This window comes from Pocillopora verrucosa, chromosome 7 (assembly GCF_036669915.1).
Source record: "Pocillopora verrucosa isolate sample1 chromosome 7, ASM3666991v2, whole genome shotgun sequence".
Taxonomy (NCBI): Eukaryota; Metazoa; Cnidaria; class Anthozoa; order Scleractinia; family Pocilloporidae; genus Pocillopora; species Pocillopora verrucosa.
In genome coordinates, this window is record NC_089318.1 from 21,743,308 (window position 1) to 21,766,754 (window position 23,447).

General features: G+C 38.5%; 4 protein-coding genes across 8 annotated transcripts in view; 1 reads left to right on the forward strand and 3 right to left on the reverse strand.

The window, feature by feature from the left end:
• Window positions 1-639: 639 nt before the first annotated feature.
• LOC131781429 (protein O-linked-mannose beta-1,2-N-acetylglucosaminyltransferase 1) lies at window positions 640-8,649 on the forward strand. Of its 2 annotated transcripts, XM_059098083.2 has the most exons (10): window positions 640-783; window positions 1,006-1,257; window positions 1,949-2,043; window positions 3,354-3,533; window positions 4,167-4,482; window positions 4,862-5,130; window positions 5,240-5,413; window positions 5,750-5,817; window positions 6,410-6,703; window positions 7,235-8,649. In XM_059098083.2, the coding sequence occupies exons 2-10, from the start codon at window positions 1,017-1,019 to the stop codon at window positions 7,557-7,559; spliced, it is 1,962 nt and encodes a 653-aa protein (XP_058954066.2). In that variant the 5' UTR covers window positions 640-783; window positions 1,006-1,016; the 3' UTR covers window positions 7,560-8,649. The 2 variants fall into 2 exon arrangements, with proteins under 2 accessions (XP_058954066.2, XP_058954065.2); XM_059098082.2 differs by having other exon boundaries at window positions 640-1,257.
• LOC131781430 (BTB/POZ domain-containing adapter for CUL3-mediated RhoA degradation protein 3) lies at window positions 7,866-13,189 on the reverse strand. 4 transcript variants are annotated; one of them, XM_059098086.2, is made up of 3 exons: window positions 13,008-13,189; window positions 10,685-11,287; window positions 7,866-10,251 (listed from the first exon to the last, which is right to left on the reverse strand). In XM_059098086.2, exons 2-3 carry the CDS (start codon window positions 11,262-11,264, stop codon window positions 9,929-9,931), a joined length of 903 nt encoding a protein of 300 aa, XP_058954069.2. In that variant the 5' UTR covers window positions 11,265-11,287; window positions 13,008-13,189; the 3' UTR covers window positions 7,866-9,928. The 4 variants fall into 4 exon arrangements, with proteins under 4 accessions (XP_058954069.2, XP_058954067.2, XP_066025564.1 ...); XM_059098084.2 differs by having other exon boundaries at window positions 10,685-11,294; XM_066169467.1 differs by having other exon boundaries at window positions 7,866-10,239; window positions 10,685-11,294; window positions 12,967-13,189.
• Window positions 13,190-17,647: 4,458 nt separating this feature from the next.
• LOC131781447 (uncharacterized) lies at window positions 17,648-19,996 on the reverse strand. Its single transcript, XM_059098102.2, has 2 exons — window positions 19,219-19,996; window positions 17,648-18,815 (listed from the first exon to the last, which is right to left on the reverse strand). Exons 1-2 carry the CDS (start codon window positions 19,976-19,978, stop codon window positions 18,487-18,489), a joined length of 1,089 nt encoding a protein of 362 aa, XP_058954085.2. The 5' UTR covers window positions 19,979-19,996; the 3' UTR covers window positions 17,648-18,486.
• Window positions 19,997-22,602: 2,606 nt separating this feature from the next.
• The window catches only part of LOC131781440 (uncharacterized), a 2,550-nt gene continuing 1,705 nt past the window's right edge, over window positions 22,603-23,447 (reverse strand). Inside the window, exon 2 of the mRNA XM_059098097.2 lies at window positions 22,603-23,103. Within this exon, the coding sequence (XP_058954080.2) occupies window positions 22,790-23,103 (314 nt within the window). The 3' untranslated portion in view covers window positions 22,603-22,789. The remainder of the gene's footprint in view (window positions 23,104-23,447) is intronic.

The window sequence follows — 23,447 nt, forward strand, 5'->3', positions numbered from 1 at the left end:
CCTCTGCGATACTCGGTGCAGCGCTCTACCAACTGAGCTAAGAAGCCATCTGGGAACTAGTTATTATATTGGATCTAGGTAAACCTTCGAAGTGGTGAATAATGGCTGTAAACATATGAAAATCATATCTGTGTACTGCTGTTGAAGAAACGAATATAGAATCGATCCTCGCGCTTATGAACACTACTGAACTAGTAGTTGAAATAAGGCCTGGAAAAAAATTCAGGCCCTTACGGGATTTGATTTTGTAGTGTTCATAACTGCGGGGATTGATTCTATATTCGTTTATTCAAGCGCAGTGCACACATATGATTTTCGTATGTTTACAGCCGTTAAATTCATCGTTATAATCAATATTATTAATAGCAATTGCCATTATCATTACTCAAGAGATTATAATCTCTTGCATTTCTGTCGTCTTAATTATTATCATAATTATCTCATTCAAGGAAATCTTTTGGTCATAATACTTAATTTTATCACTGGTTAAATCATAATTTTCTTATTGCTTTTTCCCAGTGTTTCTTGCTATCGTTGTTCCATTATTTTTTAATGATCTGGACCGTGGACAATTAGAAACCCGGCAGGGAGGGGTAGGAAAACTCTAGTTGGTTAATCATTGAAAACATAAACCGTATTTGCATAAATGTTCAAATTGTTACGAAATGTAGACTAAACAGCGAATGTTATCGTGGATACAAATGCGCCTAACTGTGCTATAATCCGAAATCAACCTTAGCTTATGAACGAACTTTAGCATCAGCCCTCGATTAACCTAAAGAGGTGCGTTTCAAAAACGAATTTTTAACGCGAAATCTCAATTGCGTAGCAACCGAACAATTAGGGATGAGGAGAAGGAATTGAAATTACGAGGATAGCTTTCTGCGTCCAAAACAGCTGGGGAGATTAATCCATAGCTGTGTTTGAACGTAACAGTCTTATCTATTTATAAACTGTTGTTAACTCCGATGTTTAACTAACATTTTCCGCTCCACCGCGAGGAAGACATTTTTACCATGGCAAGGAAGAAGAAAGGAAGTTGGACGAGTCGAATCTGTGCTGTTGTTATTATCCTGGCTTTAGCTGGCACAATGTCAATGAACATATTATTCATCTTACACACCACTTCTCGAGGTACGAGCCAGGAAAAGGAACCTATGGAATATGATCACAAGTTTCATAATGTTCCGCAGATTTCAGTTGCTCCTCCGGCTCAATATTGGTTGAATGGAAAGGGAAATTCGCTAACTCGTGAAGGTACGTATTTTAAATAATGTTTACGCTTCTCGAGCTCGAATGTATGTATTTCGCTTTAGTGTTGCGTGCTTTTGAGGAATTTATTAGATGAACAACGTATAAGTTTGAAGAAAATCGCTTTGCCTTCCATAAAGTGTTTAAATCTCGGTTTAATACCGCTTATAATCACAACATTGGCATATCCAAGGCTCCAAAATGTAAATTATATATATATTTTTTGAAGCATATCAATTTACAGGAGTTCAAAGTATGCGTTAATTTATAGAATTTGGAAACAGTCAGCAGCGTAGTATTCTAGAAAATTACATCCTCTCGACTTTTATTTATCCAACGGTATTTACCTTCGGGTCAAAGACGTCGATGCGGATATTGCAATTATTACTAAATGTTACACGAAATGCAGTCCAGTTGGACCATTAATTTCCCCGGTATTTTGACCCTGCTTAGGTTTTTTTAAGAGTGCTTAATTTATTGGAGGTTTCTAACTATTACGCATGGAAAGAAGAAAAATAAAATTAGTCGTTATTTTTCTTTTGAACCAGAAATTCTGACGAGTACGATAATCACTCACATCGCACTTTTTGTAGTGCTTTTGAATATTATTCAGTTCATTCAGCCATTAACAAATAGCTATTGTTTTGTTTTGCTTTATTTCAAACTTTTATTTCCTTCTCTACCTTTCTTTCCTTAGGGATTGGGTTGCTAACGGCAACAGAGAGTAAATATGTAGATTTAGAGGTGTTCTCGAGTAAAGAGAATGTTTCAATTACCATCAACGGACAACAGGTGTGAAGAAAAAATTTCCTCATTCAGTTTTTACGTTATTAGTGAGCAAAATGGCGGCGCCGTTATCGCTGAAAACGTATTCTAGGCCCATAAACCGTAGTTTCATGAGTAATTCATCAAAAATAGTAATAATAATTATGATCACAGTAATAATAATATTTTTAATAAAAATAATAAGTAATGGTAATAAGATTGAGTATAATCCAATTCATGAAGCGGAGACCAATTCGGTCTGTAATGCTACGAGTGATTAACATAATCGGACGACGACCGCGAAACGGGAGTCCGATTTGTTAATCACGAATATGATTACAGGCCAGATTGGACGACACGAAGTCCTGTGTTACCATTAATCAAAACCGTTACAATTTCCTAAAATGAATTACTAATTAATAATTGAAAAAATTACAAATTTTCGAGAAAAGAAGAATGGGCAGGTTACAAAAGAAAGGGAAAATTGAATTATGATTGAACCCAAGGTTGTGATTGGTTGATTTAAACTACAACTTTGAAAATGATTGGTTGATTTGAACAAGAACTTTGAATAAGATTGGCTTATTGAACTGTCCGATTATTGACAATAATAATACTAGTAATAACGATAGTGGTGCTAATAACAATAACGATATAAATAAAGATGATTTGCACAAGTAAGTAAGCAAATATCCTTCCTTTGATGAAAAGGTTGAGAAGCAAACAATTTTTCCAGAGATTCCAGCTTAGGGAATACTGCGAGCTTTTACGTACAGATAATGCCAAAGGGCAGGAGCCCAATGGACTCCTGCAAAGGGTCACTATGTACAGTCCTGATCTAGGCGTGTATTATTTCTTCGCAAAGTGGAGGCCATTGTGCAGTTTGCGGGACGAAATTGTTACGAACAACTAACCGACAAAAACCTGTATTTCGAAGGATGTCGACTATTTTATTGCTTTGGTATTATCTAAAAGCTTACTTGTTTCGTTCTGTACAATAAAAGCGAAACATTCTCTCATTTTGAATCAGATATCAAACTTAATTTTGTCGGAGTGAAATGTAACGTGTGAAAAATGGAGTAATACCTCTCCGGGGACATAACTCGGCTAGGAGCCACTTTAAGCAGGGTCATGTTCAGCTTGGTGAGACGCTCAGACTCAAAAAAAACAAACCTTTTTACTAGAAAATTCCGTTATTTTCTCGACGCTATGAAATGAATGTAACCGTTCAACATTTTGGAGAAAGTAAATGTTAAAGTCGTACCCAGACCCCTCATAGTATCTTAAATTGATTCAATATGTCTAATCAATAGATTTATGTGTTTTTTCTTGTTTAGAGGGTCGATATTTCCGAGATGTTACTAAGAGGACTGAATGTTGTAGTTTTAAATGAAGTAACTGGCGCTGTGATGTCCTCGAGATGGTTCGATACATATGAGTCAAAAGAGGACAGCGGTTATCTTATGGAATTTCTTTCAAATTTAAAAAACGGCAGGATAATCTGTTTTGCCGTGAAGGTGCGTACAGACGGAATATGAAGTATGGAGTTGTTTCTACAAGCTAGGAACTTACGTGTATCCTATACGTGTTGGGAGATGACGAAATCTATCTATAATGAGCCTAACAATAGGTCTGTCGAGCGCAAGATCAATTCATCATTCTTTGTTATGAGAGGAGGAAGGGGTTGGGAGAAGGACTAGTTGCCGGGTACAGACTATTATCTTAAAAGAAGACGCCAATTTTGAGCTCGGATTTCGCGTAATAAAAGGATCTTGGGATCAAAAAGTTCTCAGTCGCCGCTAAGATTTCCGAAACTTAGACCTTCGGAATTTGCGCTCGAAGGCTCTTTTAAAAAGCTACGAGGGTGTCAAAGGGATGTTGGCTTTTACGGTTAACGGTTAAAATTTTGGCCGTTTTACGGCTAATAGTCAACCCTATTAAGACCCTCAGTTACTGAGAAACCTCTGGTTGACAATAAATAATATCGTTGTACCGTAGACGTAGGCGGGACGTATGATGAGCTGTACAACGCCTGATAACATGACCGATGCATTATCTATTCAGCAACCATAATTTTCATCTTGTGTACTCAGCTGAGCGGGTGAAATAGAAAATATGTGACAACGGACTCATTCCTTCTTATCGTTTAGGACGAGGCGTCTCTTTCCTTATCAGAGAGCACGCGCATGTTCATCAAGCGTTTGGGAAGTGCTTACATCGATCAGCTAAAGTGGAGAGGCATGTGGGTGTTTATTGTCCAACGGTTGGGCACTCGAAACATTGTGTACGGCGAGAGTTTTCAGGATGCACCGAATCTTAACCAGTGGGCAAGACCAGTGAGGCTACACGTAACCGCACAACTAGTGGCAGAAAATATTGTCAACTGCAAATGGGACGACTCCGACGCTACCAAGAGACGAAGAGAATTTTGTGAAAAATATGAAGGATATGGCAACGTTTGCAATTGTAAGTACATGTATAATCTGAGCTGTCATTGAGAGCCGGTAGCCCTTCAAAAGTGCTGGTTAGTGGGGCATCTTAAGCTTGTTACTTTCACCTTGTTTTACCATAAGTTGTGGTTAAAAATCGCATGATTACAATTAATGCGTTATTATCTTACAAGCAAAATTTACCAGTAGCATGTTTAGATGTTTGCTCGAAGGTTTGTGTGATCTTCGTGGAATGCATTTCACCTGAATAGTTTCAAGTTTTTTCCAGGTATTTTTATGATTTTTTACACTCCGCGGAAGTCTTAAAATTAATAAGCCATAACATGCTTTCTGTAACTTCGTGAATTTGACGTAGTTCTTCATAGGGACTCATCAATTCCTTCTTTGTTTCTCAGGTGACAATCCTCTTTCGCTAGAATTTGACCCGCCCTCTTTTAGAGACAACAGCCGACTGAAGTTGCCCGTGGCGGTCATGGCTGGTAACAGACCAAGTTACCTACTACGCATGCTCTTAAGCCTTCGTAACGTCGAGGGTCTGGATCCTAGTTTGGTAACAGTTTTCATCGATGGTTTTTATGACGAACCTGCCTCGGTCGCTAAACTGTTTCAACTACATGTGGAACACCATGCAGGCTCGGGGAGATTAAACTCCAGAATTTGTCAGGTATAGCGTGCTTAGAGCGTTTAGTCGTAAAGTTGGAAGTTCCAAGAGGGTTTTCCCCATCTACTTAATTTTGTTCTAATGATTTTCATTTTTGTGTTATTTCCCTCAGCATTACAAGAAATCGCTGACAGCTTCGTTTGACAAATATCCCGATGCTGATTACCTTGTGATCTTAGAAGAGGATCTCGATATGTCCGTTGATATCCTCAGCTATTTTAAACAACTTCTTCCTGTCTTAGAAAACGATGAAAGCCTTTATTGCATATCAGCTTGGAACGACCAGGTATGTTTGGTGTTGAAAGGCTGGACTGTTCACGGAATACAGCTTAACTTTTTTTATACAACAAAATTGATCGCGACGCTTGAATCGCAAAAATATTGATGCATGTTCTGAATTACTAATGAGTTGGGATGAGATGAAAACACATCTCGTCCACGAGAAGTAAAAGTATTCCAAATTCTCCCACCGACGCAGCACCACAGTTTCTTAAGAAGCTTACCCCCCGTATTCCATGTTGCTTGGACTACTTTTTCTACTTAAAATTCATATAACTCTTAATATTGATACAGATTCTGAATTGTTGAAATACCTGATACCTTCTTCAATTTAACTTCGTAGGGTTATGACCATCTTGCAAATGATCCTGCCATGTTGTACAGAGTAGAGACCATGCCAGGATTAGGATGGTAAGGGATGCGTTAGTTATTAAGAATGGTACTCATACTAAAGTTCAGAGATAAAACTATGGCGACCACTTTTGAAAAGGAGATTGCTTTCCTTTAAGATAGCAGCACAAACTTAAATTAGCTGTCTCAATTCTTCGCTTTCGCTTTTGAAATTGCTTTATTCTGAATTCTTTTTTACGGAAACGGTTAGCATTACGTCATCCAATATACCTTTTGACGTAAAAGCAAAGTAACAAACCTTGGTGATGAGGCAAGTTAGTTTACAGGTAGAATTCAACCAGGAAATGGAAGAGCGTAGGGATGGAGTCTGATGAAATCTATGATTCGTGTGTGGCTTCAACTAAAAAGGGCAAGCCTTAATCAGCAACAGTGATCAAACACGGAAAATTCTTGAAAGTCCTAATTAGATGCGGGCTGAACGATCCTTTCTTTTTCCCCATAATGTGTTGCACCCTAAATGGGAGTTGGTTGTAAAAATTTCAAAAACAATGATTGAATTTTTTGGTGAAAAATGGCCACCAAACTTTGTCGGTAGCCATCGCCGGCCCAACCCATTTTTCTCTACGTAACAAACCCCTCCTTTCTCCCTCAGGGTGTTAAAGCGTAAGATATACAAGGGGGAGCTAGAGGAGAAATGGCCGAAGCCCCATCAGTCAGCTGACTGGGATATGTGGATGAGGCTTCCTTCCATCATCAAAGGTCGTGAATGCATCATCCCGGACATTTCTCGTACTTATCACTTTGGAGCCAAAGGACTTAATGTGGGAAGCTTTATGCAGAATATTTATTTCAAACATCATGCTCTGAACAAAGAAACAAATGTCAAGTTGAATGCGGAAATGATGTATAAGGATAACTACGAAAGAGAAATATTTCGTCTAATAGGGTAAGAACCTTGTTTTAATGTTAAAAAAAGTGAGCATCTAGCTGGAGCTAATCCCGGTTTCCATAGCATGAAGCTGCTAGGAGTATTACTATGCGATGCCAGTTCATCGTAAGGTTACCCCCCAGCTTTTCATCAGGCTTCCTTGAAAACTCACCGGAACCCATAACGCAAATCATTTTACTCACCTGCTTCACGTTTATCCAGTTGTTACCTCATTAAACATTTAGGTTTTCCAGTTTATAACACGTAACCTCTCCTTTCTAGATCACTACATTATCTAGGGAAGAGTTGATGAGAATGGAAAGGTTTGTCAGCTACAGGGTGTCATTTTGACATAACAAAAACTAGCTAATTTTTCAGGCAAGCTATAGCAGCTGTAGGGGAGATCTGCGATTCAGATCTTCGGAGTGAGGAGATTAAAACCGAATGGCCCAAACACTTTCCGAAGTTTTCTTAAATGGTTTAGTAATGAACGATATTCTAACGTGAAGTTCAAGGCAGCAACAGTGAGCTTTTTGTTTTGCGTTTCAGTGAGGCTAAGCTTTTAAATCATTCCAAAAACCCGTGCGCAAACCTCAAAGACTTTGTGCCAGACACCGCTGGACAGACGTATTTGTTTTACCTACGTATGGATAATCCAAGAGACTACACCACGTGGTCCAACATAGCGCGTTGTTTTCAAATGTGGGATCTGGACCCCAGAGGATTTCATAGAAGTACGTGGAGATTCTGGATCAAGAAAAATCATATTTTGGCTGTTGGGTGTCCTGCTTCTGTTTATTGTATGAAGAAACCGAAAAATCTAAATCCGATTTATCTTCCAAACAAAGAGACGAGACCGAAAGATCTTATTTAGCTGATTATCTTAATTTGCAAAAAAGGTAGCGCTCCTATAGATAGGGGAGTTTGTTCCCGATAGACAAATGTTGTAATTATGAAAAGAGGCATTACTCTTGGGCACTATTTATTTTGTGGAATAATTGAATATTATAACTGATTATTGAAAATAATAACCGAAAAGACTTCCTATTTAATCCTCAGGTTTCCAAGTACACTACAATAATACGAATTAATTTTTCCTAAGGGTCTTGATATTAGCCGGCAAGTGAAGAATTTAAAGAAAGCGACAAAACTTTCAAGTCTGTAATATACGTTTTGACAGAAACCTCTTAATGTTGGAATTGCCCTCGGAAATGCAAGTAACCTTAATTTTTCCACACGTGTTAGAGAGCACTTAGTCAGTGACAGGGCCTCTCACATTTTCAAGCATCTGCAAGATTCTGCACATTGTCGCGCTTTGTGTTCAGCACATAGTTTCCATGTTTTGGATCACGCCTCTACCGGTCTTCAACTCAAGATAAAAGAGGCTATTCATATTCAAAGAGAACAACCATCCTTGAATCAAAAATGACACCAGGTAAATCTAAAACTATCCTTTTAATTCTCTCAATTTCATGCTTTACCTCTTTTCTTGTTGTCACCATTTATCATAACTAGCGTTTTTCTACTTACTATATAATTCAACTTTCAACGCTTTGTACATCAATTAACTGAAGATGACACTCAGAAGTTTCTGTCGAGACATGTATCACAGACTTAAAAGTTTTGTCGCTTTCTTTAAGTACAAATTAAACTTAGAAATTCTCTAAGAGCCTCAGCGAACTTCGCTAAACACGTACGTCGAAAAAAACTTTATCTTCGCGCACTTCGTGTTCAACAATCTGTACTCAAAGAAGATAATGGACACGTAACATTAATATTCCAGACACTATCTATTTCTAATAGCCACGCGCAGCCGAATTCTTCAATGGTACGCGCACTAACGCGGCACCCTTCAAAAGTAAAGCTTTGCGCAAATGACACATTAGACATGACTAGTTATTTAGGTGATTATTCGCATAGAATTAGGACCATTAGTTATTAAAATGAAACGTGTTTTTAACAAGGCCTCTGTTCGTTACTAATATGTCTCCTCAACTCAAATTTGAAGCACATCAGTACAAGACATCAACATTCCACTAATAAAACAGTATTAAATTTAATGTCATTATCTACTATGGGTCACTCTTCGCTTACAAACTTGCTTACAATTGCCTTAAGGTTCACAAGTGGGAGTCTGATTAGTCAATCACGAGTATGACTACGATCAGAATTTGACGACACGAGGTGTTGTTACCAATTAATTATAATTATAACATAGCTAGAAAATTTGTCTAATCAGATTCAATTGCGCGAACGTGCTTCATATTCCTATTGTGCACGCTCAAGGCGTCAGCAAACATCCCTCGAGGAAAAAAATTTCCATCGGGTTGAAAATGTTATAAAACAATTGGTTCATACGTCAGCTGTGCGTTCATCGAGATATGAAGTACTTGGGAAGTTTGGAGAGTACTCAAGGAGAGTTGCTACGCCTCGAACAACTCTTACGCATCTTTCGTGCTTTCCAAACTTCCCGCGTGCTTCATATCTCGATTAACGCACGCTGGGGTATGAACCACTTGTTAAATATAAGAAATTATAAATATATGAAAACAAATTAATACATTGAAGAAAAATATCTCTGGTAGAGACAATTTCTAAAGTACGATTACAGCCAACTGTCAGATTACAGTGTGCGATTACAACTGTACAGAATAATTAGTGAAAAATAAAGCAGCTTATGCACCAATTCCATTTCAGGAAATTGCAATGGTTATGATTAAGTTTAGATGGAGCGCTTATCGAGTGAGTGTTTTTGAACCGAAACCAAAGTTATCAGAACGACCAATCAGAAGAAAGAAAAATACCCTAGGGGACCAATGAGTACTCAACTAAAACCAAGCAAACCGCCCAAAGCGCGGGAAAACGCGGGCGACCAATTCCCAATTTGTTTTAGTTTTTCATCTTATTGGTTGAGAGAGTGGTGCGAATTTTTTTGGACCAATCACAGAACGAAGTAAAGCAAAACCACTGCAATCTCGGATTACCTTTGACGCTCAGTTAAAAATGACTATAAGCAGTGTCAAGTGATTTGTTCATTGATTTTCGGACGTTTAAATTACTGGGCAATTTTAATCCTTTTTTACGCAAGATTTCCTGTTCTCTGCCTCAGTCCCTCGCACTTCTTGACACATATGTTCAATGTCCCTGGTACCAATCCTCTTTGCCAGCGTTTTGTGCAAGTTTCCATGACACTTAATCACAATTCGCTTGCAAGAAAAACGGCCTAAGGGATCATTATCGGCTTCACTCGTGCAATCCAAACACCTCGTAATCTGTTACTTTAAATTTCTTTTTCCCCGTTAGGAATGTCGCCTGCTGGCCTGGAGGAGTGTCAAACGATCGGCCGAGATGGCTAAAACCTGATATATTTCCTTCTCCGTCCCTTGATATGATTTCCAGGTCGCGCTGTCCTCCAAATTTGGGTCCCAGGCTGCTATCACAGTAAAAACCTTTCAGATGAATTTTGTTTATCGGCATTTTAGTAGGTCCCAGGCCATGAGGATTAACCATGCTGAATAGGAATGCTTTTGATTGTGTGACCCACGTGACGCGACCTAGAAAAGTAACTTTTGTTTCAGAAACTCTATTAGAGGTATTGTTAGCTATGGTACCTTCATGTTGATTAATGTTTGTACCGACGTTTCGTCATAAAATGTTTATATATTCATGCTATTGTCTAGGCTTTCTGCTGAATCAACGCCGTACATTCGTGCAAGAACGAAAGACTATATATGCCAATCCTTTTTATTTAAATTTATGAACCAGAAAGTAAGGAAGACTTAAACTTTATTAAAGTTGTCTCCTGAAAAATGTAGAGGTAAACGGTCAGATGCTGTACCAACTACAAAGAACTGGCCAGGTATGTTTTTTTATAGGCCGTGTACCAGTGAGCGATCCGAATTCTACTTGGTCAGCAATGGTGGATGTGTCATACGTGAAGATACAGTAAGGAAGTGGATAAATGTTAGTTGATAAATTCTTCAAGTGCAACTGACTTACCACTCATCCATGGCATGTCTGTGAATCCACCGAAAATATTGTTCACGCTGTTTACAATGGTGACAGTGGGTCCTTTGTTGTCACATTTGGAATGAAAGCGTTCGGCCGAAGAGCCATCGCGAGAAGCTCGGTACAAAAGGACCCAGGTCCTACGCGAAGAAGGCAACCAGGATTGAAGCACCCGGCAATGCTCAATAGAAGTTAAAATCTTGGATTCCTGAAATGGTTCAGGAGATTTGTTTGCTTGAAGTGAAGATCCAAAAAAACTTGGCTCTTTTAACTCGTTAATAATTCCTGTTATCTGGTAGAAATCAGCCTCTTCTTCGATTTCCCTCAGAATTTTTTCTTCATCCGGTAAAGTCAATTTCCCAGTTCGTAGGTAATTGAGTATAAATCGAAAGTGAGTTCCATCCCGGTCGATAAAGAAGGCGCCGTCCTCAGAAGGTCTCATTTCAAACTTTCCCGAAAACATGGCGGCAAGCATTGAGTCTGGATCTTTGGTCAGTGTTTGAAGACTTGTTGTGAAGTAATGGCCGCCAACATTGAGTTTTACAGTCGACGAGTACATACCACCATTCATTGCTAAATCCCTCGAAATGGGTTCTATTGACTTACAAATAGGAAAAAATACAAAAATAATTTTAAAATTTGAATTAAAAAAATTCAGCATCATTTAGCATCGTGTACTTGCACTATTTCTTGACACACAGAAGTGATTATTAGACACTTAATGTATGGTCCCGAGGGAAAACAAAACTAACTAGTTTCCCGAGGGACCATACATTTAGTGCTTTGTTAAATATTTAGACTTTCCCTTAAACAATCATATGGCAAAAACATGCTGTTGTATCCGGCGCGTAGGAAACAACTGCGCATTTGTATCCCGGTCGGATTACATTTAAAATTTGATCAGCGGCACGTGACCAAGAATCAACCAATTACAGTGCTCGTTTTGTTGAGTGAAAGTCTGGGTGTGTAACAATATCCTTTCCCAATATCCTCAAGTTCTTTAAAACTTCTAAAAGAATATGATTTTTATTTTTTTATGATGATGATGATTTTTTTATTTTTTTAAGTAGCTTCCTGTCAACCAATGAATCCACGATATGAGCTAATAGTTTTGGGGTTCAGGCTAGGGATAAAAAAAAAATGTTTACAATTGAGAGCCCCACCACGACTCAACTTACATATTGTAAGTATTTTTTTTTTCAATTTGCAATTTAGTAGTTTCCAGCCTTAGGAAAACGTACCTTCACAAAAGTTATTCTTTCTCCGATAAAGTAACTGTAGAATTTCACGATAAATGCCTATTCATGACTAATTTTGGGTTATGCGTGTGCATTTATTACCACGCTCCAAAAATATACCATTTCTTTCTGCTCTTGAGCGAAGGCAGCGAATGAGTAATTTAATTTCACTTTCGTCTTTTGCGTGATATTGATTCCATTTGAAGCTTGTGAAGCTTAAAGTTTGATAGGCTAACTACAACGAGTCTTCAAAAGCTCTTCAAAAACGATTTAGAATTCAGAAAGTTCGAGTCCGGCGGCGAACTTTTCGTTTGAATTTGTTTTTCGGTGTAGGCTTGTGTCCTTAGGGTAAAAGTATTGTAATTCAGGTCAGGTTTCCTTCGAAAAGAAGATTAAAACTGGAGATATGGGTTATCGCAAGAGAAGCAAAATCGAATCCTACAGTGTTGGCACCAAAGTGTTACTCTTAGGGATTTTAAAGGCCTATTTACACGGCACGACTTTGTCGCATGCGACAAGCTTACGACAGGCCTACGACATAACTTAAGAGTCGTAAGCGAGTTGTAGGTTTGATTTACACGAAACAATTCGTGTCGTAAGCCTGTCGTAAGCTTGTCGCATGCGACAAAGTCGTACCGTGTAAATAGGCCCTAAGAAAACCACTACAGCAACGGCAACTGGAACCTTACTAGACTAAAGTGTTTATGAGCAGAACAGTGGCTGTGCACGTATGGTATAAATCTTTGCGTCCTCTGCAAAACAACGTGAAATGACCCAACTCTGCGCTGTCTGGAGAACATGACTCCGACGACGGGTAATTTTTTAAATTTCTAATTTAACGCTACTCTCCGTATTCAGGTTCGAGATAGTTTTGACAGCGAGAAACAAACTTAATGACTTTAGAGTACTGCGAAATTCGTAGGCAAAACAAGTTTATTGTTTAATCGACGTTGTCGACAACTAACAAAGCCCACGCGAAGCTCGCAAATCACTATTTTGTTCGTGAAAAACCATAATAAATCAAATGGCACTCACACAGATCTTTCACTTTGCTCGATGTATGTTCTGTCTATTACCTTCCAAGTTGAGGTATATTTGTTCACTGTTTCCTTGCCAAACAACTGAGCTCAGACAATCTTTCTACAACCCCACACCTAGCAATTGTCATCAACACCCAGAGCAGTGGCGTAAGAAAGGATTCCCATTTGTGTGGCTAATTCAAAGACGTGTACTCGAATATTTATAGACGGAGAGTGTCGCAATCGTCTGGCAGACTGCGTGCTCACCCTGTTTTTAATTGCAGTTGGCAATCAACTTATTTCTTCTTTGTTTCCAGGGTTTAGTATAAACAACTCAAAAGTCACGCAACTTTCACGATCCGTCAACTATCGATTGATTGAGATATCTCAAAAAGGCTATATAACCTTGGTAGTCTGAAATTTAGTCGTAAACATTCCTCTGAGTAAACAGTAAAGACACTAAGATGAACAAAATTTTTAATTGCTTGTTTCTATGGCCTTTTTTATGTCCAAAGTCAAGTGTTCATGAATTCTAAACGAGTTAATTAATATACAATTCAGCGTATATCATTTCGGAAACTTAATTTTTGCTCACTAATTTTAGTGTTGCGAATTGAAGGCGAAAAAATCACAATTTTCTCGAGAAAATCCTGATCGTCTCCTTCTATGCGAAAGCAAATCTAATAACTTGGTACAAAGACTTGGAAAAAAGGCCTTAATATCGCTTCAGTGGACAGATTATTGTAATTACAGTGAAAGTAATTTCAACATTTCTTACCAGAAAAGCCAGTTGCTACAGTAACCCAACACCTGCTTAAGGCCGAATTCACGCAAGAGAGAAGAGAGAGAAGTTGTGCTTTGATCAAAAACTATCATCACCCAATTTTAAGTGTGTTACTAAATTAGCGAAACTATTTTCTCTTAATAAGAGATGATCAGCCTATTCTTTTTAGGCTAAGCTTGTGATTTACAGTCGTGACTGTATGAAGTGGCACCGTACTGTGCGGTGACCTTGTTTAAAGCAGTTGGTTCGCAAAAGTCCCATAATTTTTTCCCTCAATTACCCAATTTTCACCTCAATTTCGCTGTCGTAGTCGCCCTTTGCTGAGGCCCGACAGTCTCTTTTTACTGTTTTCGACTTGCATCGAACGGAATCTAACGATCCCTTAAAGATTACCCACTCAAATTACATTAGGAATAATCTTTCACATAAAGTTTAATCCATGTTTACCTCCCAAAATCAATGTTAGAAAGATTATTGAGCAAGTTTTTTTAAATTAAGAGGTAAATTATGGCGAAACGTGGCGTTTCTTTATTATTTTGTAAGACTCCCATTGTATTAAGCTGTCAATCTGTATGGATGAGCGGTTTATACAGGTTCGACTGTTATTGCAAAACAGATGTAACAATTGATTCAAGCTTAACGTGTGTATTTCGCAATCTGAAGCAAGCAGTAAGGTTCATATTGAGAGCACGAACTTCTAGCCTCATGAGCACTCTCCAAATTTCCTCTGTGTTTCATATCGCGATATACAGGTTCGACTGTTATTGCGAAACAGATGTAACAATTGATTCAAGCTTAACGTGTGTATTTCGCAATCCGAAGCAAGCAGTAAGGTTCATATTGAGAGCACGAGCTTCTAGCCTCATGAGCACTCTCCAAATTTCCTCTGTGTTTCATATTGCGGTATAAGCACGCTAACCTTGAACTATTGGCTTGTGACCCGATTGTGTCAGTTAAATTAGGTAATTACCTATCCGGATTTAAAGTTATGAATAAAAGAAAGGCAAAATCGAACAAAGCAATATTTCGAGAACTAAGCTTCTTTCAAAGAAAAGCTAACTTTGTCCTTAAGACAAAAATCTCTGTAAAAGCGGTTCGGTGCATCCAAGAATCGATTTCTTTCAAACTCTGCCGGTGAATCTTTCTTAGTCTGAAAGTAACTGAAACCACCTTGGATTTTCATATATATTGAAAATTTTAGGTATGTGTGATTTTTGTTTGGAAAAAAGAAAAATAATACGGTAAACCTTGATATTTGTGCCTCACATTTATCAAAACAGAAGTCGAGAGCATGTAGGTATAGTCTAAGTGCAAGGCTAATTGTTGTTGTGACCTGTTGTCATGTGTCATGCATGTCTTCTGCAAGCTATCTATTTACTATTCCTAACGGTCTTTTCGTTTTTCATTTCAGCTCATGTGGATGATCATATCTCCGTCTTGAGACCAGGATGTCGACTGTATGAAAAAGGACTGTCAGGTAAAACTAACAAAAGCTCGGTCAAAAATGAGCTTTCGGTTCAGTGCAAAATAATATCGACCAGGTCTCTGAGGAAATTCATCCAAAATAGGTCCGCTCGGCGTGCAAACGATTACTCCATCGAGTCAAAAAGGACTTATTTTGACCTCAAAACGATCCCTTTTTTTTCGTGGAAAAGCCATCGTGAACAAGACTGCCCTTGTGCGAAAAAAGCTAAATGGCGCCCTTCAAATCAAGCAAAGAATCAACGGGCAGCTGAAGCTGGTGAAAGTAAGTTCACTGAAATTCTCTCAGTTCAACTTTTTAAATGGGTCATTTCCTTCACCATTCAGGTGGAAATTTCAAACGAGAATGAAGTAAAAATGTTATTTCATCGGTCGCTTCCTTCCACGAGGTGTCTTTTAGGCATCTCACCTTAGACATTTTTCATTTGCCGTCGGAAAAATTTTCAACATGTTTTAAGGTATTGTGCTAAATTTGAACTTATTTCCTCGTGTCTATAAGAAAAAAGTGGTGTCGCGAATGTAGAGCATTTTCAACACTAATGTTTATTGGACGCTAATTTGAGGTTAGGTTCTTTAATCTTGGAAATGGCTCCATAGAGTTTTCCGAGAAAACTCTACGTTAAATGCAATATATACATGCAATAACTTGGATAAGTTTTAATTGATGTAAGTGTGGTGAATATGCCGATTTAATGTTAACACTTTACCCCCATCGGTTTTCCGTTACACCCGTAGTATAAAGTTGACAACTGTTGTCTTTTCCTGTTGTTCTACAAACAATACTGTCTACCCCAATTTGAATAATCTCACATACTCAGACGGCACTGTTAAAAGAAGAAAAGGAAGAGTAAAAACCGTCAAATTTATACCTTCAGCCGGACAGAAAGCCGATATAGGCAAAGGATTTTTTTCTTCAGTATTATTTCATTTGCTATTTTTTTTCTAGCTGTTTTTCGAAATAAATCCTACAGTCCAAATAAAAGTACTATCGATCGAGTATGGCCGAGTGAAAGACCAAAACAATACAAGCGAAACCATTGGAGTATTTATGACTAGTAAAAAATTGGATACGCCTAGAAGTTCGTTGCTTTAACAGTCAAGCCTAAAAAATAGGGGTCAATATTAGTATCTGGGCAACTGTCCACCTACCCCTCCCCTAACCCAGCATTAACCTTAACTTGTTGTCAATTGACTGTTGTTGATTTAGGGGAGGGAAAGGTGGGCAGCTGCTCAGATACTGATATTGATCCAAAAATAGAACAAAACCTAGGCTCGGATCGTTCAGCGCGTACTAACGGAATACTACGAATAAAGAAGCCTTGAATGTACCCCGTTCTGCCCTAAAGCAAGCAGGTAGGCGACTAGAGCACGAAAGAAGTGTAGGGGGGGAGGGACACGAGACATGGTGGAGTGTTTCCCCCTTCTTCTTGAGTAGACATACCTCCTGCAACGGAAACTTAGGTGAAAATGTTAGACGGGACGTGGGAGCGTTGATAGGATTGTTTCGGAGGATGATATCAAGGAGGAAAGAAGATGCGGCTAATCCATAATCAAAATTACTGCAAGGTTGCAAATGTGAAACGTCAATGCTTCTGAAAAGCCTTCTCGTAAGGGTCAATGCTTCTTTTCAACTGAAAAGCAAAACTAGCAAACCAATGCAACGGCATATGCAAAAGTGCGACCATTAAGTCAATGACAACTCCGAGCAGCTTTTCCCCTGCCGCTTCCTCTAATTTGATATTATCGATATAAATTTCCATTGTAGTCTCGCTGCTTTGGGATAGCCTTTGAACAGAACCAATTAGCAGGTGTTTGGTCTTCTTTGTGTTTGGTATCATCCTGTTCAATTTAAACCAACTGTTGGCCCTGTCTAGACTATTATTAAGAGTGTTTTGAATATCTGTACAATTGGTTCCGCTCGACCAGATCGTTGTATCATCGGCATATATCCCAAAGCGGCGAGACTACAATGGAAATTTATATCGATAATATCAAATTAGAGGAAGCGGCAGGGGAAAAGCTGCTCGGAGTTGTCATTGACTCAAACCTTTCATGGAACTTACACATTGACTGTTTGATTAAAAAGTTAAACTCTAGAATATGTCTCCTTAAAAGAGCAAAGGTTTATTTAACCTTTGCTTGCAGGAAAATGTTATACAATGCCCTCATCAAGCCAATACTAGAGTATTGTTGTACAGTCTGGGGCAACTGTACCGTTGGTAATCTCCAAAGAGAAAACGAAACGATGTGCTAGGCTTATTTTAGATGCTGATACTCACGAAAACTCAGTCAAGCTTTTTAACAAATTACATTGGCTGCCTATAGATGATATCATACGTATTAGGAAGCTTTATTTGCTTCATAAAATAAATCAAGGACATTGCCCGGCTTATTTTAATAAATATATTGAACATATAAGTAACAACCATAATTATAACACGAGATCCGCTTCTAATAACAATATTACAACACCAGCTTGTAAAAGGAACTCTGGCCTTAGAACGTTTCACTCAAGCGCTTGCCGTTTGTGGAACGCTCTTGATCCCGAACCAAAGACACTCTCTCATACTAATTTTAAAAATTACTTAGTTAAATTTTACCGTAGTATGACTTCTTTTCTTGATCATTTTAAGATTCGTAAAACTTTTTAGTTTCATTAGTAGTAAATCAATCAATATTGTATTAATAGTAGTTCTTAATGTGATTTTAGTTTGTAGATTATATAGGTAGTCAATTATTCAATCGATACATTTTAGTACTTTAATTGTAGGAGGGCAATTATGAAAACTACTGGGTGACCAGTAATCAATGTCTTTACCCTCGTTAAATAAAGTTATTACTAACTTACTTACTTACGATTTGCCACTTTATTCAATTATAAGCACGATAACAAAGATGAAACTAGATTCTAAGTTCTGATTATTCAAACAAAGTCCAGTGGTTTTTTTTAAATAACTACACAATCCTCAATTTAGCTTGCCATGTTTGATGTTTGTTCGACCTTCAAAGGGGGTTGAACCACTAAGGTTCTCGTGGCTGTCAACATTACTTAAGATCACTCAAGATAAATTTCGGTCTCTGCACAGATTTTTTTTATAACATTTTACTGTAACCCACGAGCTACATGATAAAATATCCTTCACGCCTGATAGAATTATTTCTATACTCAAAAATTTATATCATTAACTGGCGGGGGAAGACGTAATATACTAGATCTAATACTAGTAGTTATAATTGGTGAAAGATCTTCTGTGATCTTTTTGTTGTCAGTCACTGGATTCCAAACACTTCGTAATTGGAAACGGAGAAATATTTACCTCCTGTTAAGAAGGAACTCTCTTGCCCTCGTGGACATTCGTATGAGGTGCCGAGTTCACTGTGGCTGTCTGTGTTCTTGTTTGCATCATTTGAGATGAATAGATCTCTGGAGATAGAAAAGAACAAAGAACCCCTGATGCCAAACGTGGGTCCATATCCGCTATGACCGACCATGCCAGATTTTTGGTTTTCACTCATGAGGGGCATTTTAGTCGGTCCTACACCATTAGGGTTGACCAAACTGAACAGGAATGATTGTGTGCTATTCACAAAAGTCGTAACTGTGAACGAAATGACACATCATATAAATGCCTGCTGTATACAAATAGACTGTGTCAAGGATAGTTTTCGCCTTGATTTTTTTTCTGCATTTATTGAAATAGTTCGTTCCGACTATTCCGATTGATTTCTTTCGTTTCACAAAGTACAACATGCCATATTTATCATAGTATCCTGTCAACCGAGTAAATAACTATTTTCTTTATTTTTTTGTCTATCATAAGAATATTGCTCCTTATAAATTACATCATGTTGCTATCTTATTTTGCTCATGGTGTCAGCTCTTATACTGGGTTATTTTCCCTTGATACATATTCCTTGCAGGAAAATAGTTAGGGGAACTACATGCAAGAGAAAGGCCTTGAAAACAATGCACCACAATTTAATAATCATGTGTCACCTTACCTGGACCGGAAGCCCATGATATTTCCATGAAGCCTCCAAAAATGTAGTCTCCACTCTGTACAATTGTGACCGTGGGACCTTTATTATCGCACCTGGAGTGAAAGTTTTGCGCCTTAAAACCATGGCGAGAGGCTCGGAATAGAAGGTGCCAGTTTTCGCATCCTGAAGGGAGAAACTTCCTTAGGGCATTTCGATGCTCTTCAGTTATTACAATCATCGACTCTCCAAATAGCTCGGCTACTTTCAAACCAAGTATAGGAGACTGCGTCGGATCATATGGACGTTCAAGCGCGTCAACTAATTCCTGGATCTGATAAAAATTGGCTTCTTTCATGACTTCCTCAAAAACTGTTGCATCTTCTGGTAAAGTTAATGTCCCAGTGCGAAGAAAATTGAGAATAAACCGGAAGTGGGTGCCATCACGGTCGATGAAGAAAGCGCCGTCTTTTGTAGGTTTCAGGTCAAATTTCCCTGAAAACATGGCGGCAAGCATTGAGTTTGGAGCGCCCTTGGTCAGCGTTTGAAGACTTGTTTCGAAGATGTGTCCGCCCACATTGAGTTTCACTGTCGAAGGAAAGTGAAAGTTCTCCACTTTCTTAGACAGTGCGTCGACTACTTCCCGCTCCTGGCGAAGTTTCTCCGCCTCTCGCTTAAATACCTTGCAGGCTTCTTCTATTTGATTCAAAGCTTCGCTTAGATCTTGATCTTTACGCTGATCTTCTTCTCCAAGGCTACCCTCACAGTGGGTTTCGTCATTCATATTTTCTAGCACAGACGGTCGTTCTCTCAAAGCAGACACAGCCTTGGTAATCTGACGCGAAGTTATCACCTTTGCATGGTTTTGTATGACATGATTGTGAAAGGACGCATCATGCGAAAAGGGCCTGAGTTCGAGTAATTTGCATTTGAATCAACTGCTCAAAGCTTCCAACTGTGGCCCGCACGTGACAACTGTGGCCCGCACGTGACAACTGTGACCCGCACGTGACAAGACTGGTGAGGGAATTTGTAGAGTCGAGAAACTGTGAAAAAAAAAAAGAAAAAAGAAATAGACATATCTTGCGGAAGAAGCGAACAGGTAACCAACTCGATATAAGAGTATTTCTATTATACAGTTACGTCAACTGTGTAACAGCTTTGTTTCACTATCCTGACAGACGTTTTCCTGTGTCTATACTTGACACATCATGTTCACACTTTACACCCGAACACCAGTATGCATATTCTCCATACAGTTCTCTATACATTTCCTACGATGCTGCCAGGAGAATTTTGTTTCAAAAGCAAGAGCTTCTTTAGTTGGTGATCATTTCCTCTGTTCTTGTGACTTTTAGTTGTGATTTTGTGTTGATATTGTAAGATATTCTAGTCACTCTTAGGGTCAAGGGAATGTCTTCTCCATATTCTTCATGAATGAACAAAGGTGTAGGTTCTCTCATATACCTCGATAAATATTTGCGTTCTGTTTGTATGAGTATCAAAGGAGTCTAGCAAATTCGTTCTTTTGTCCTGTAGGACACTTACGCGGAGCCAAGATTACTGTAACTAGCTGAGTTTCCATTTACGTCATCTGCATCGCTTCCTTCAGCTGCTCCAAATGTTGGTCAGATGCCGTATCGTTGGCTTTTTCTATGGAGCAGCATTTTTGTCGGCTCCAGGCCCTGTGGATTCACCAAACTGAACAGGAATGCTCGAGTGCATGTAAACTTGAAAGTTTTGCAAGAATTCAAGGAAGTCTCAAAATAAATTATGCAAGGGCGGTAAATTACAAATAAGCACGACGTTTTGTTGTTTATCTGAACAGTTGATGTGGTGGCGCGAACTTTCCAGACTAATCACAGAGGATCTTAGAACCAATTAAAACAAAACTGATGCAATCCCAGTTTACTATCAACACTCATTTAAAAATTTCTCCGTTTACACTCAAACTGACGTGCCACATGACATTTGGGCAAAATCAGTAGATGTCCTCATTTGATGGATGATGTCATTTGATGTCCTCATTGGTTGGAGTTTATGAAGGAGGAAGCAAATGCTAGCTTTTTTGCCAACAGAATTCCTTGGAAGTTTACCGGTGACAAATTATTTTCTTCGGCGAAGGGAGCCACTTTGATCGTGTAAAGACTTCCCTGGGGAAACAGACAAAATTTCGGCCAGGTCTCGAACCCAGACCTCTAGAAAAGCAGACCCGGTTGTTCGAGGGGTGGATAGCACTATCTACCTGATAAATCTGTATTAGGTTGATAGCACAGTACGTTTGTTATTTACCATAACACCTTGAGATTAATTGTAATTTTTTTGAAAACCAGGAGGTCGCAGTCGAACCAGATTTTCTTTTGACGGGAACCTTTCAACTTTCCGCCGCAACATTTGTATTTTGATTGACAGTTTGAATGGGGCATTTCGCAACCCACGTGTTTTGAGGCCGGTTTCAAATTTGATTTTATTTGTAAGTTGCGAATCTTGGTATCCATAGTATTTTAGATTATGTAGTTTTTAACAGTTTTAAAGTGCTTAATGTAAATAGTGAATGTTTCTTGAATAACATTATGTACATTATACATTATGTAAGTCGTTAGTTTTTAGTTAATATGACGGATGTAGAGCTACGCTGTAGAAATACTGTCAATAAATCGTTATTATTATTATTGTTTGTTGTTTACTTCTTGAAGAACTGGTATCGTATAGCTTTGTTCGCGCGATAAATAAGTTCATTTTAGTTGCCGAGTGGCTCATCAATACATTGTATTCAGTTTACTATCAATACAGTTTTATCCTAATTCTCACGAGAAATAATTTTCTTTTGAAAAAATCTCACGGTCATAATTGATTTTTCTGCAATGGTTTGGGAGATGACGCGTATCTTATATAATTCTTTTCAAATCTATTTTTTGTGGTTAGGCCAAGCAGTATTCTTTCTCAAATTCAACGCGGTAGTCTTGATGTCAGGAAAGGGATGGCCTCTTGCATAATATAGTTGGTAAATTTGTACATTCAAATTCAACTGCACTTGAAGACGTAAGGGTACGTATTGAAGAGTAGCGGAAGGAACCTCATTTTAGGAAACATCTCAAACTTCAGCGTCGACATGCTATAAAACGATTGTTTCGTACGTCAGCAATTAGTTTATCAAAATATGAAGGACTTGAGAAGTCTATAGAACACTCAGGTAGCTAGAGGTACTCCCTGCTGCGCCTCGAGTTCAGTCTAAGGCATTTTTTCATGCTCTCCAAACTTAGATGTATTTAGGGAGGTAACTCAGATTACATGGGAAAGCATTAAGCGTGCGTTGTTCGTGATAACGTGGTAAAAGATTGGATCTGAGCTCGAGACAAATAATCAAAAAGTGATTGCAATAACAGGATGAATCGAACAAGTCGGTGGTAAGATCGGGTTCCAGTTTATTTCATTCAATCAAGATATCGATCTACACTCCACTGGTGACGAAGAATTTTTTACTCCAACATTCTTATTTTTCGAAAAATCTATGATTTGGGATAGTATAAAATGAGGTATTAATACAAAAAACCTCTCTTATATTGTATATTCCGGTTTTCTGTCTGTCATCAAGTCAATGTCGGATCCCAAACACTTCATAATTTGTTATTTGAAAACGTCCACTCCCTGTAAAGAATCTTCTCTGCTCGTCTCCTAAGTCGGGAGGACATTTATAAGAACAGTCAAGATAAAGTGAACCGTGGCGCCCTGTGATAGAGAGATCGTGTCCGTTGCCAAACATTGGTCCATAATCACTGTGACATTTAATGGCGGAAAGCTGTTGAAATGGATCTTTAAGTGGCAGTTTAGTTGAACCCAGGCCTAATGGGTTGACCAAACTGAACAAGAACGCCTCGGTACAGGCTTTGTAACCTCGATGCGGTCCGCCTAATGATGAGATAAAATTTCAAATTAATCCAAATACCTGCTTTTAGAATTTGCTGTGTAACATCGATGTGGCTTACCTAATGATGAAGTAAAGTTAATACCTGCACCTGGGAAAGAAAACCTTAATGCACGCGTGCTGTGACAAGAGAATCTGCATCATGACAGACAAATCCTCTGATGAACACCAAAAATTATGCTATCACTCTTCGCTCGACTTGATGCGCACTTAGTGAGATAAAAAATGTAATATCTCCCTTGAGATTTCGATACGACTCCGAGGATTACTCGACAAATTTGACTTAGAATTCTGAATGACTATCAGATATTAAGCAGTTTAAAATGTT

What these genes read in the sequence shown, in the direction of transcription:
- LOC131781447 (XM_059098102.2), bottom strand. Translation starts at nt 19,978, where the DNA reads ATGAATGACGAAACCCACTGTGAGGGTAGCCTTGGAGAAGAAGATCAG. An exon ending in ATCATGGGCTTCCGGTCCAG is followed by an intron (nt 18,816 to 19,218) that starts GTAAGGTGACAC and finishes TTTCGTTCACAG; the next exon opens with TTACGACTTTTGTGAATAGC.
- LOC131781429 (XM_059098082.2), top strand. Translation starts at nt 1,017, where the DNA reads ATGGCAAGGAAGAAGAAAGGAAGTTGGACGAGTCGAATCTGTGCTGTT. An exon ending in TTACCATCAACGGACAACAG is followed by an intron (nt 2,044 to 3,353) that starts GTGTGAAGAAAA and finishes TTTCTTGTTTAG; the next exon opens with AGGGTCGATATTTCCGAGAT. An exon ending in ACCATGCCAGGATTAGGATG is followed by an intron (nt 5,818 to 6,409) that starts GTAAGGGATGCG and finishes TTTCTCCCTCAG; the next exon opens with GGTGTTAAAGCGTAAGATAT.
- LOC131781430 (XM_059098086.2), bottom strand. Translation starts at nt 11,264, where the DNA reads ATGAATGGTGGTATGTACTCGTCGACTGTAAAACTCAATGTTGGCGGC. An exon ending in AGACATGCCATGGATGAGTG is followed by an intron (nt 10,252 to 10,684) that starts GTAAGTCAGTTG and finishes CTGAAACAAAAG; the next exon opens with TTACTTTTCTAGGTCGCGTC.